Here is a 13,352-nt window from a genome sequence, read left to right on the forward strand (position 1 = left end):
GGTAGCACACTCGCCTCTGAGTCAGAAAGTTGTGGATTCAAGTCCTACTCCAGGGACTTGAGCACAAAAAATTCTACACTGACACTCCATTGTAGTGCCGAGGGTGCATTGCACTGTTGGAGGTGCCATCTTTCGAATGAGATGTTGAACCAAGTCTGTTCTCTCACATGGACATAAAAGATCCCATGGCACTATTTCAAAGAAGAGCAGGGGAGTTATCCCTGGTGTCCTGGCCAATATGTATCCCTCAATCAAAATAACAAAAAGAACAGCTTATCTGGTCATTATTGCATTGCTGTTTGTGGGAGCTTGCTGTGTACAAATTGGCTGCCGTGTTTCCCACATTACAACAGTGATTACACTCCAAAAGTACTTCATTGGCTGTAAAGCGCTTTGAGATGTCTGGTGGTCGTGAAAGGCGCTATATAAATGCAAGTCTTTCTTTTACATCTTTGCTGAAGTGCGGTGCCCAGATTGTCCACAATACCCCAGCTGAGGCCCAACCAGTGATTTATAAAGTTCCAGCACGATCTCTTTGCTTTTATATTCCATTGCTCGATTTATAAACCCAAGTAACCCATATGCATTTTTTAACCACCTCACCATCTTGCCTTGCCACCTTTAAGGATTTGAGTACATGGACACCCAGGTCTCTCTGCCCATCTACACTTTCTGGATCGTGCCATTTATAGTATCCTGCCTGTCCATATTAGTCCTCCCAAAGTGCATCACCTCACACTTCTCCGCATAGAACTCCATCTGCCATGTTCCTGCCCATTTCCCCATCCTGTCTGTGTCATCCTGAAGCCTGTAACTATCCTCATCACTATCTACTACAGCGCAAAGTTTCATCTGAAAACTTTATAATGCTGCTCCCTACAGCCGAGTCTGGGTCATTTATAAACACTGCAAAGAGTAATGGACCCAAAAGTGACCCTTGGGGAACATCTGGAGCAGTTTATAATGCAGCTTTTGGAAGCTGTACTTACTCAAAAGGGACAAAGATGGTGAGCTATCCACAGGTCATTAATGTTACAACCAAAGTCAGGATATATTAGAGAATGTCATGAAACTAAATTGGAAACTTTCAGCCCAGCTCCTAATGGCCATGAGTTGAGGGTATAATCATGCCCATAATTCAGCATGAATTGAGCACAAATTGGCAGTTTAATGCTGAGAGACTTGGGGATTGTTGGTAATTGTTGCATTAGTACAGGAGGGACAAAGTAGAGTGAGCAATAAATTGCCTGTAACTAATCGATGTGTGCTGTACTTGCTCAGGTCATGCTCGATGAAAAAAATACCAAGATTCTACAGTCCAATGTTCCTCAGCTTGTTATTAAAAATATCCACTTTGTTAAAGTTACCGAAGTAATGTTTTCACAAATGTGGAGTACTTATCAGAGAAAATTATTTTAAAGAAAGTTCTTAATGCCACAAAAAAGGGCCTGTTGACAGACATTCACCATTGCTTTTAGCCGAGAATGCAAAAATCCCTTCCAGCAACCCATGCTTTGATGTTTCCTCTGGTCTTACACTTCTTACAGTTTGTTGGTTCCAGTGTGTGAGAACATAAGAACATAAGAAATAGGAGCAGGAGTCAGCCTCGCTCCTCAATCTCTCCTCATAGGACAATCCCCCTGATATGTCCTTACTATACAGTATAAATGTACACGAGGCCCATACTTAAGAGAAGGTCAATCTGTAACCAGTTACCTTTATTACCAAGACCTCAAGAGACTGAAGGTGGGTAGAGCTTCCCCTTTTATACTGGAAAGTCCAGGTTAGGAGTGTCTCCCACAAGTTCGCCCCCTGTGGTCAATGTTCTTAAGGTGTACAACTTAGGTCAGCTTATACATGGGTTACAATGATAGTTGAAGACATGACATCACCTCTTCCCCAAAGTCCAATTGGGATCACTGGTTAAGTCTCTCTGGTGGTTTACGCTCCCTTGTAGAGCGCCTGAGTTGGGGCTCCGGTTGTTGGGTGCTGGCCTGAGTGTCTGCTGTTTGCAGTGCCTTAGGCCTGTCCGGGCTGCCCACAGTGACTGGGCTCTCCTCCACTTGGTTCCGGTGTTCGGTCACCTGTGGTGGAGTGAAATCTACATCATGTGCTTCCTCTGCTTCTTCTATGGGGTTGCTGAACCTTCTTTTAGTTTGATCCATGTGTTTGCGGCAGATTTGTCCATTGGTAAGTTTAACGACCAAAACCCAATTCCTCTCTTTGGCAATCACAGTGCCTGCAAGCCATTTGGGCCCTGCAGCGTAATTAAGGACAAAAACAAGGTCATTGACATCAATACATCGCGCCCTCGCATTCCTGTCATGGTAGTCACATTGTGACTGACGCCTGCTCTCAACAATTTCTTTCATAGTAGGGTGTATAAGGGATAACCTGGTTTTGAGCATCCTTTTCATTAGCAGCTCTGCAGGTGGAACCCCTGTGAGCGAGTGTGGTCGGGATCTATAGGCCAACAGGAGGCGTGATAAGCGGCTTTGTAGGGAACCCCCTTGGATTCTGAGCATCCCCTGTTTGATTATCTGCACTGTTCATTCTGCCTGGCCGTTTGAGACCGGCTTGAACGGTGCCGTTCTGACATGGTTGATTCCATTGCCTGCCATGAAGTTCTGGAATTCAATGCTTGTGAAGCACGGGCCATTGTCGCTGACCAAGACGTCCGGTAGACCATGGGCGGCGAACATTGCCCGTAGACTTTCTACCATGGCAGATGATGTGCTTGAATTTAAAATGGCACACTCAATCCATTTGGAGTAGTCGTCTACTACAACCAAAAATATTTTTCCCATGAAAGGACTTGTGTGGTCCACATGGATGCATGACCATGGATTGGCGGGCCAAGACCAAGGGCTAAGGGGGAGCTTCCCTGGGTGCGTTGCCCAGCTGAGCACACGTGTTGCGCCTGCGAACACAAAGTTCCAGGTCTGCATCTAGCCACCAAACGTGTGACCTGGCAATTGCCTTCATCATGACAATGCCCGGGTGCTCATTGTAAAGTTCTCTGATAAACACCTCTCTGCCCTTCTGGGCATGACTACTCAGTTTCCCCACAGTAGGCAATCGGCCCAAATCGAGAGTTCATCCTTGCGCCTATGAAACGGTTTAAACTCCTCAGGGCATACCCCATACGTGGCTGCCCAGTCCCTATTCAGGGCGCATTTCTTAACTAAAGACAGTAGCGGGTCTTTATTTGTCTCGACTTTAATCTGACGGGCTGTCACCGGTGAGTCTTCGCTTTCGAAAGCTTCAACAGCCATGACCATTTCAACATAATGCTCAGCTGCCCCCTCAGTGGTGGCTAGTGGGAGCCTGCTGAGTGCATCGGCACAGTTTTCAGTGCCCGGTCTGTGCTGAATTGTGTAGTCATAGGCAGCTAACGTGAGTGCCCACCTCTGTATGCGGGCCGATGCATTCGCATTTATGGCCTTGTTGTCGGCCAAAAGGGACGGTAGGGGTTTGTGATCTGTCTCCAGCTCAAATTTCCTGCCAAACAGGTACTGGTGCATTTTTTTTACTGCATATATACATGCTAGTGCTTCCTTTTCTACCATCTCGTAGCCCCTTTCTGCCTGGGACAGACTTCTGGAGGCATAAGCTACTGGCTGTAACTGACCATTGGCATTCACATGCTGCAACACACACCTGACACCATAGGACGACGCATCGCATGTTAAAACTCGTTTCTTACATGGGTCATATAACGTTAACAGTTTGTTGGAGCATAACAAATTTCATGCTCTGTCAAAAGTCCTTTCTTGGCTGTCCCCCCAGACCCAATCGCGACCTTTACGTGGGAGCACATGTAGCGGCTCTAACAGCGTCCTCAACTTGGGAAGAAAGTTGCCAAAATAGTTCAGGAGCCCCAGGAAAGAACGCAGCTCCGTCGTGTTACGGGGTCTGGGTGCTCTCTGGATCGCTTCCATTTTGGACGCAGTAGGTCTGATCCCGTCTGCTGCTACCCTCCTCCCCAGGAATTCTACCTCTGGAGCTAAGAAGATGCACTTTGCCTTTTTCAGTTACAGCCCTACCCGGTCCAGTCTGCGTAGCACCTATCCAGGTTGTGGAGGTGTTCTTCAGTATCGCGACCCGTGATGAGGATGTCATCTTGGAATCGACTTGAGGAGGCTTTCCATATTTCGCTGAAAGATCGCGGCGGCCGAATGAATCCCGAACGGACATCTGTTATACTCAAACAACCCCTTGTGTGTCGTGATGGTGGTCAGCTTCTTCGACTCACTCGCCAGTTCCTGGGTTATGTAAGCTTGGGTCAGGTCCAATTTTGAAAAAAGTTTGCCACCGGATAGCGTCGCGGGTACTGGTCTTGGAGTGACACTCGATTGATGGTGGCGTAGTAATCGCCACATATCCTGACCGATCCATCCGCCTTGAGCACCGGCACGATCGGGCTCGCCCAGTCACTGAATTCGACTGGAGAGATGATGCCTTCCCTCAGCAGGCGGTCCAATTCGCAGTCTATCTTTTCCCGCATCACGTACGGCACCGCTCTGGCCTTGTGTTGTACTGGCCTGGCGTCCGGGTTTATGTGAATCACTATCTTGGTCCCCATGAAAGTGCCGATGCCGGGTTGAAATAATGCGTCAAATTTGTCCAGGACCTGTGAGCATGATACTCACTCCACAGAAGACATTGTATTGACATCGCCCCATTTCCAGTTCATGACAGCAAGCCAACTCCTCCCCAGTAGTGCGGGACCGTCCCCTGGGACTATCCAGAGTGGCAACCTGTTCTCCGAATCTTTGTGGGTCATGACTACCATGGCGCTGCCTAGCACCGGAATGATCTCCTTTGTATATGTCCGTAGCAGTGCGTCAATCGGCAATAATTTTGGCCTCCTGGCCTTGGACACCCACAACCTTTCGAACTGTTTGATACTCATCAGGGACTGGCTGGCCCCCGTGTCGAGCTCCTGGGATGTCATTGAGGAGCACTTTCATCATTATCGGTGGAGTCCTGACATATGAACTGTATATGTGTTCCACATGAACTCGCTGAACTTCAGCTTCCAGCGATTTCCCCCAATATTCATTTGGCCTCGTAGGACTTACAACGGGGCCATCCTCCTCGTACATCAACCTGGCTGCAGGCTTCCTGCATATACGCGCCAAGTGACCGCTGACGTTGCAGTTTCTGCAGGTACATTGCTGATGCCTGCAAGCTCTGGCTGGGTGTCTGCCTCCACACCTCCAGCATGAACTGGAGGCCCCATTGTTGGAAACAAAAGGTCCATTACCAGTCGATCGTCTCTGACTGTCTCTGTAACTGTCCTTAAGCGCACCATTAACAGGTGTTGATGGCTCCATTACTATCCGCATTGTCGATTGCGATGGCATGAATCGCTGTTCAGCTAGCCATTGTCTCTGTTGAATTCCCCCTTTGGGTTCGACTGCATGCTGGGGCATGTCTGATTGCCCTTTTCTGCCTCAAAAACTGTGTACCGCGTTATCAGTGTTGACTCCCTGGTCGTTTGCTGCATTTGAGCCAAGATTTTTGCCATAAATCATTCTGGTCTCTTCCTCCCCTGAGATAATTGTCTGGGCTATCAGAGCCGCCGCTTCCAAGTTCAAGTCTTTGGTCTCAATTAGTTTCCTTAAAACCCCAGCGTGCCCGATGCCCTCAATAAAAAAGTCTTGCAGCATCTCCGCTCTGTATGCATCTGTGAACTTACATAGACTCGTCAGTCGCCGGAGATCTGCCACGAAGTCTGGAACGCTTTGCCCTTCTCACCGCCGGTGCGTGTAAAACCACATGGTGTCTCGCCATGTGCATGCTGCTCACCGGTTTAAGGTATTCCCCGAACAACTTACTGAGCTCTTCGAACGTCTTGTCCGCCGGCTTCTCTGGCGCTAGAAGGTCCTTCATCAGGGAGTACGTTCTGGATCCACAAACCGTCAGGAGATGAGCCCTGCGTTTGTCGGCCGAATCCTGTCCCAACCATTCCTTAGTGCCAAAACTTTGCTGTAGTCTCTCAATAAAGTCGTCCCAATCATCACCAACACAGTACCTCTCTTCGGTGCTGCTAGTGGCCATGCTCGTGTGGTTTAAATCCCAGTTTCTCGTCGCCAATGATATGTCCTTGCTATACAGTCTAAATGCACACGAGGCCCATACTTGAGAGAAGGTCACTCTGTGACCAGTTACCTTTATTACCAAGACCTCAAGAGACTGAAGGTGGGTGGAGCTTCCCCTTTTATACCGGAAAGTCCAGGTTAGGAGTGTCTCCCACAAGTTCGCCCCCTGTGGTCAATGTTCTCAAGGTGTACAACTTAGGTCAGCTTATACATGGGTTACAATGATAGTTGAATACATGACACCCCCTCTTCCCAGGAATTAGTCCAGTGAACCTTCATTGCAATCCCTCAAAGGCAAGTATATGCTTCTTTGAGTAAAGAGACCAAAACTGTACACAATATTCCAGGTGTGGTCTCACCAGGCCCCTATATAATAGCAGTAATACATCTTCACTTTTATATTCCAATCCATTTGCAATAAAGGCCAACATACCATTTGTTGTACCTGCATGCTAACTTTCTGTGATCCGTGTACAAGGACACCCAGGTCCCTCTGAACAGCAACATTTCCCAATCTCTCACCATTTAAAACATATTCTGCTTTTCTATTTTCCCTACCAAAGTGCATAACTTCACATTTCTACACATTATATTCCATCTGCCATGTCCTTGCCCTTCAATCTTGTTCCGCCATTTAATAAGATCATGGCTGATCTTCTACCGCAACTCCACTTTCTCGCACTATTCCCCTAATATCCAAAATCTATCGATCTCTGTCTTGAATATACTCAAAGACTGAGCCTCCATTGCTCTATGGAATAGAGAATTCCAAAGATTCACCACCCTCTGAGTGAAGAAATTTCTCCTCATCTCAGTCTTAAATGGACAATCCCTTATTCTCAGACTGTGGCCCTGAGTTCTAGACTTCCCAGTCAGGGGAAACATCTTCTCAGCATAACTCTGTCAAGCTCCTTAAGAATGTTGTATGTTTCAATGAGATCACCTCTCATTCTTCTAAATTCTCGGGAATATAGGCCTAGCTCCTCAATCTCTCCTCGTAGGACAATACCCGCATCCCAGGAATTAGTCGAGTGAACCTTTGTTGCAATCCCTCAAAGGCAAGTATATCATTCTTTGAGTAAAGAGACCAAAACTATACACAATACTCCAGGTGTGGTCTCACCAGGCCCCTATATAATTGCAGTAATACATCTTCACTCTTATATTCCAATCCATTTGCAATAAAGGCCAACATACCATTTACTTTCTTAATTGCTTGCTGTACCTGCTTGTTAACTTTCTTTGATCCGTGTACAAGGACACCCAGGTCCCTCTGAACACCAACATTTCCCAATCTCTCACCATTTAAAACATATTCTTCTTTTCTATTTTTCCTATCAAAGTGGATAACTTCACATTTTTCCACATTATATTCCATCTGCCATGTTCTTGCCCACTCACTTAGCCTGTTTATATCCCCTTGAAGCCTCTTTGAGTCCTTCTTACAACTTACATTCCCACCTAGCTTGGTGTCATCAGTAAACTTGGATACATCATACTCAGTGCCCTTATCTAAGTCATTGATATAGATCATGAATAGCTGAGGCCCAAGCACTGATCCTTGTGGTACCCCACTAGTTACAGCCTGCCAACCCGAAAAAATGTCCCATTTATTCCTACTCTGTTTCAGTCCATTAACCAATCCTCAATCCATGCTAGTATATTACCCCCAATCCCATGAGCCCTAATCTTGTGTAATAACACCTTGTTTGCAGGATGTGAGCTCATTGTGTGGCAAGGGGGGGGATACTGGGGTTGAATGATTGGGAGGCGGGAGCGATTGGAAAGTGGAGGGAGAGCAATCAGAGGGCGAGTTTGGGAAGTAGGAGAGGATCGGGGGCAGGCCTGGAATTCGGAAGGGGAACAATCGGGAGTGGGAGGTGAGCAGGAGGTTGTAGCGATCGAGAGGAAGAGGGGATCAGGAGAGGGAGGTGAAGGGAGGAGTTTGCGATCGGTAGTGGCTGGGGATCAGTATGAGAGGGGGAGGGTGTCATGAGGGGCGGGGCAATCGGGAGGGGTTGCGATTGGTAGGAAAAAAGAATGGAGGAGTGATCGGGTGGGGAGGGGATTGGAAGGAGGAGGAGAGCCGATCTGGAGGGGGAGGAGATTGGGAGGGGGGAGCAAAGGGGAGAGTGGTGGGGTCCAGGAGGGGGGAAATCACGAAGGGGAATGGTGATCAGGAATTAGAAGGGTATCGGAAGTGGGGGGGCGTGATGACGAGGAGGGAGGGGATCGGGAGAGCAGAGCGATTGGGAATAGGAGGGGATCGAAAGGGAGGCGATAAACAATCAGAAGGCGAGAGCAATTGAGAAGGTGAAAGAAAGACCTACATTTATGTAGCGCCTTTCACGACCACTGGACGTCTCAAAGCGCTTCACAGCCAATTAAGTACTTTTGGAGTGTAGTCACCGTTGTAACGTGGGAGCCAATTTGCACACAGCAAGCTCCCAAAAGCAGCAATGTGATAATGACCAGATAATCTGTTTTTGTTACTTTGATTGAGGGATAAATATTGGCCCCAGGTCACCGGGGATAACTCCCCTGCTCTTGTTCGAAATACTGCCATGCGATCTTTTACTTCCACTTGAGAGGGCGGGCAGGACCTCGGTTTAACATCTCATCTGAAAGATGGCACCTCCAACAGTGCAGCACTCCCTCAGTACTGCACTGGGAGTGTCAGCCTGGATTTATGTGCTCAAGTCCTTGGAGTGGGACTTGAACCCACAACCTTCTTACTCAGAGGCAAGTGTGCTGCCCACTGAGCCACAGCTGACACTATCGGTGGAGGAGAAAAGGGGGGTGGTGATCGTGAGGGGAAGGGGATCGGGGGCGAGGAGATCGTGAGGGTGGAGCGATCGCGAGGGGCTGAGCTTTCGAGAAGCGGGTGTGATCAGGTGAGTGGACCGGGGGTGGGGGAGAGGAAATTGGGATTGGGGAAGCAATTTGGAGCTGACGTTACAACGGTGACTACACTCCAAAAGCACTTAATTGGCTGTGAAGCGCTTTGAGACGTCCGGTGGTCGTGAAAGGCGCTACATAAATGTAGGTCTTTCTTTCACCTTCTCAATTGCTCTCGCCTTCTGATTGTTTATCGCCTCCCTTTCGATCCCCTCCTATTCCCAATCGCTCTGCTCTCCCGATCCCCTCCCTCCTCGTCATCACGCCCCCCCACTTCCGATACCCTTCTAATTCCTGATCACCATTCCCCTTCGTGATTTCCCCCCTCCTGGACCCCACCACTCTCCCCTTTGCTCCCCCCTCCCAATCTCCTCCCCCTCCAGATCGGCTCTCCTCCTCCTTCCAATTCCCTCCCCACCCGATCACTCCTCCTCCGAACGGAGGAAAGAATAGGAGACGGGAGTGATCAGAAGATGGGAACCATCGGGAGAGGGGCGAGGCAGCGGGGGGGTAACATTTGGGATGGGGGTGGGGAATGGGAGCAGTGGGGATAGGGAGGGTGGTCGAGTGGGATGTTGGAGGGTATCAGGAGGAGGGCAATGAGGTGGGGGATTGATTGGGAGGGGGAGCAGTTGGGAGTGGTAGAAATCAGATGGGGAAGAGCGGGAGCGGCCTCTCTGCTGTATCATTCTGTTATTCTATGAACGTGGTCTTTTCTCCTGAAAGTGGGGCTGAGAGGGGATGGTATAGAGGGATTTGACGCATTGTGGCACACAAGCTGGGTATCTCTGAAATAGGGCTCCCTGTGTGAACTTTCTACCATCTCCATTCACTGCATGGAGTTAATTCCGATGATTTGAACATGTACCTTCATCAGTGTGTTCATTTGAAAAATGAAGGTGTAGTTGATTGGGATATTCCTGTTCATCCTCATCATCATCATAGGCAGTCCCTCGGAATTGAGGAAGACTTTATCAGGGAGGCTTTAAGGGTGTCCTAGTAACGTTTCCTCTGCCCACCTTTGGCTCGTTTGCCATGAAGGAGTTCTTGTTATATTCCTGTTAGTAGATGGCTGGGAAATCTACCATGAATCTTAAAATGAGTGCTTTGGTGGCTGAACAGTCCAATACGAGAACCACAGTCCCTGTGACAGGCAGGAAAGATAGTCATTGAGGGAAAGGGTGGTTTGCCGCACGCTCTTTCCACTTCTGCACTTGGTTTCTACATGCTCTCGGCGATGAGACTCGAGGTGCTCAGCGCCCTCCCGGATGCTCTTCCTCCACTTAGGGTGGTCTTTGGCCAGGGCTACGAGGTGTCGGTGGGGATGTTGCACTTTATCAGGGAGGCTTTAAGGGTGTCCCAGTAACGTTTCCTCTGCCCACCTTTGGCTCGTTTGCCATGAAGGAGTTCCTGTTATATTCCTGTTAGTAGGTGGCTGGGAAATCTACCATGAACAGTGCAAAAGCTGATTCCTGTATGTTTGCATTAGCCTCACACCCATTCACTGAGTTTGCTCCAGTGAGCTTCTCGTATCGCTGCGTGTTGAATCTGCTCTCCCACCGCAATCAGTGTCTGAGACAAATACCATCAAATCATCGAAACAGGAAAAAAGCTTACATTGATTCTGTTCATTGGGTTATGTTTTCTGCATCGTGAAACGTAAAGTTGCTTAAATTATACCCTTTCTGTTCGATAACGTTAATATTGGGCCCACCTAGATTCACTTATCGAAAACACTCTGCCATGACATTGATTTGGTTTTGAAACAGAAACAGAATACTGGAAAACCCATCAGGTCATAAGAAATAGGAGCAGGAGTCGGCCATTCGGCCCCTCGAGCCTGCTCCGCCATTCAATAAGATCATGGCTAATCTGATCTTGGCCTCAACTCCACTTCCCTGCCCACTCCCCATAACCCTCGACTCCCTTATCGTTCAAAAATCTGTCTATCTCCACCTTAAATATATTCAATGACCCAGCCTCCACAGGCAGCATCTGTAAAGTAAGGGAAAAAGTTAAGCTTTCAGGTTTTAACCCTTCATTGTTTTATCTTTCCAGCAAAATGATGGACAATTCACAGTTATCCAGCTGGTTGGAATGCTGCGTGGAATTGCTGCCGGGATGAAGTATCTGGCAGACATGAGTTACGTGCACAGAGACCTGGCTGCTCGCAATATACTCGTCAACAGCAACCTTGTGTGCAAGGTTTCTGACTTTGGACTGTCCAGATTCCTCGAGGACGATACGTCAGACCCAACGTACACAAGTGCTTTGGTAAAACAAGCCACTGAAGTAACCATTTAGCTTGGATAATATTGCAACTCTCTCATTCACCTTCGCTTATTAGTGACATTTTTAGTGAAGCAACACAAACCACAGAAGTTAGCAGGCAGTAAACATATATTGACAGGGAATTTGCGGGGAAATTTTGCATGACCATGGGGTTGCACCGTTTGTTCCCAGCAAATTCAGGTGTCGCTGAGTTACACCAGTTTTACGCGGAGACATCAGCAAGTGCGAATTACCTCGATTGATTGCATCACCTCCGAGATAGGTCCCCAAGAAGTTATCCCACTCATTTGCATAAGGTTCGAAGGCTTGATAGCGATTTCCTTTGCAAATTTTCTTGAATCTTACGAACAGATACCTGCACTTAACCAAAGTGCGGTCAGTGTCAGGGCATAAATGTTTCAGACCCCGTCCCTCCTCCGTAGATTCAGAAGGATTAAACAGCTGGAGTGACCTCCAAATGGGGATACCCCTACTCTGCTTAATAAAGGCAGAGCAAGACTGGTGGGTCTCTGAGTCACCAGCACAGGAGGCAGAGGCCCACTCACTCTTACCTTTTTTAAAAATTCATTCCTGGATGTGGGCGTCGCTGGCAAGGCCGGCATTTATTGCCCATCCCTAATTGCCCTTGAGAAGGTGGTAGTGAGCCGTCTTCTTGAACCCCTGCTGTCCATGTGGTGAAGGTGCTCCCACAGTGCTGTTATGGAGGATTTTGACTCAGCGACGATGAAGGAACGGTGATATATTTCCAAGTCAGGATGATGTATGATTTGGAGGGGAACGTGGAGGTGGTGGTGTTCCCATGCGCCTGCTGCCCTTGTCCTTCTTGGTGGTAGAGCTCCCTGGTTTGGGAGGTGCTGCCGAAGAAGCCTTGGCGAGTTGCTGCAATGCATCTTGTAGATGGTACACACTGCAGCCACGGTGCGCCGGTGGTGGAGGGAGTGAATGTTGAAGGTGGTGAATGGCTGCCAATCAAGCGGGCTGCTTTGTCCTGGATGGTATTGAGCTTCTGTTGTTGGAGTTGCACTCAGCCAGGCAAGCGGAGAGTATTCCATCACACTCCTGACTTGTGCCTTGTGGATGGTGGAAAGGCTTTGGGGTATCAGGAGGTGAGACACTCGCCACAGAATACCCAGCCTCTGACCTACTCTTGTAGCCGCAGTATTATGTGGCTGGTTTAGTTAAGTTTCTGGTCAATGGTAACCCCCAAGATGTTGATGGTGGAGGATTCGGCAATGATAATGCCGTTGAACCTCTGATTGGTAGCGCTGCTTTTGCACGTTCTATGCCAGTTTTTACATTCTTATGTCAGAACGTAACCTCATTGCCTGGCATAGCTTTCACTCTACCATTACGAACCCTGCTTCAATGAGGAGTGTAGAAGAGCATGCCAGGAGCAGCACCAGGCCTGCCTGAAAATGAGGTGCCAACCTGGTAAAGTTACAACATAGTACTCCATGGGGCTGAAATTGCTCTTAATGGGGGCGGTGACTACACGAGAGGGGTAGATACGTGGCGGTGGCAACACCCGAGGGGTGGAAGTTGGGGGCGGTGCGGAGTGGACCGCCGCGATGACATCATCACGGCACTGCGTCACCATGGCTCTCCCCTTCACTTAAAGGGGAGCGTCTCCACAATTTCAAAACTTCGGCCCACTGGGCCACCAGGGAGGGTTTCGGCCGGGCCAGCGGCCTGGCACCAAAGAGGGGGTGACAGACTGCCCATTGGCGGCACCGGCAGCGTGCCCTCCCCTTTAAGTTCAACGACATTAGCTTGGATGATGTGGAATCTATATGGGTAGAGCTGCAGAACACTAAAGGGCAAAAATCGTTAGTGGGAGTTGTGTACAGACCTCCAAACAGTAGTAGTGATGTTGGGGAGGGCATCAAACAGGAAATTAGGAGTGCATGCAATAAAGGTGCAGCAGTTATAATGGGTGACTTTAATATGCACATAGATTGGGCTAGCCAAACTGGAAGCAATACGGTGGAGGAGGATTTCCTGGAATGCATAAGGGATGGTTTTCTAGACCAATATGTTGAGGAACCAACTAGGGGG

General features: G+C 48.6%; 1 protein-coding gene across 1 annotated transcript in view; it reads left to right on the forward strand.

Moving 5' to 3' along the window:
- The window catches only part of LOC139229054 (ephrin type-B receptor 2), a 585,159-nt gene that overhangs the window by 541,774 nt on the left and 30,033 nt on the right, over positions 1–13,352 (forward strand). The window contains exon 13 of the mRNA XM_070860715.1: positions 11,064–11,279. Coding sequence (XP_070716816.1) covers positions 11,064–11,279 — 216 coding nt within the window. The remainder of the gene's footprint in view (positions 1–11,063; positions 11,280–13,352) is intronic.

This window comes from Pristiophorus japonicus, chromosome 18 (assembly GCF_044704955.1).
Source record: "Pristiophorus japonicus isolate sPriJap1 chromosome 18, sPriJap1.hap1, whole genome shotgun sequence".
Taxonomy (NCBI): Eukaryota; Metazoa; Chordata; class Chondrichthyes; family Pristiophoridae; genus Pristiophorus; species Pristiophorus japonicus.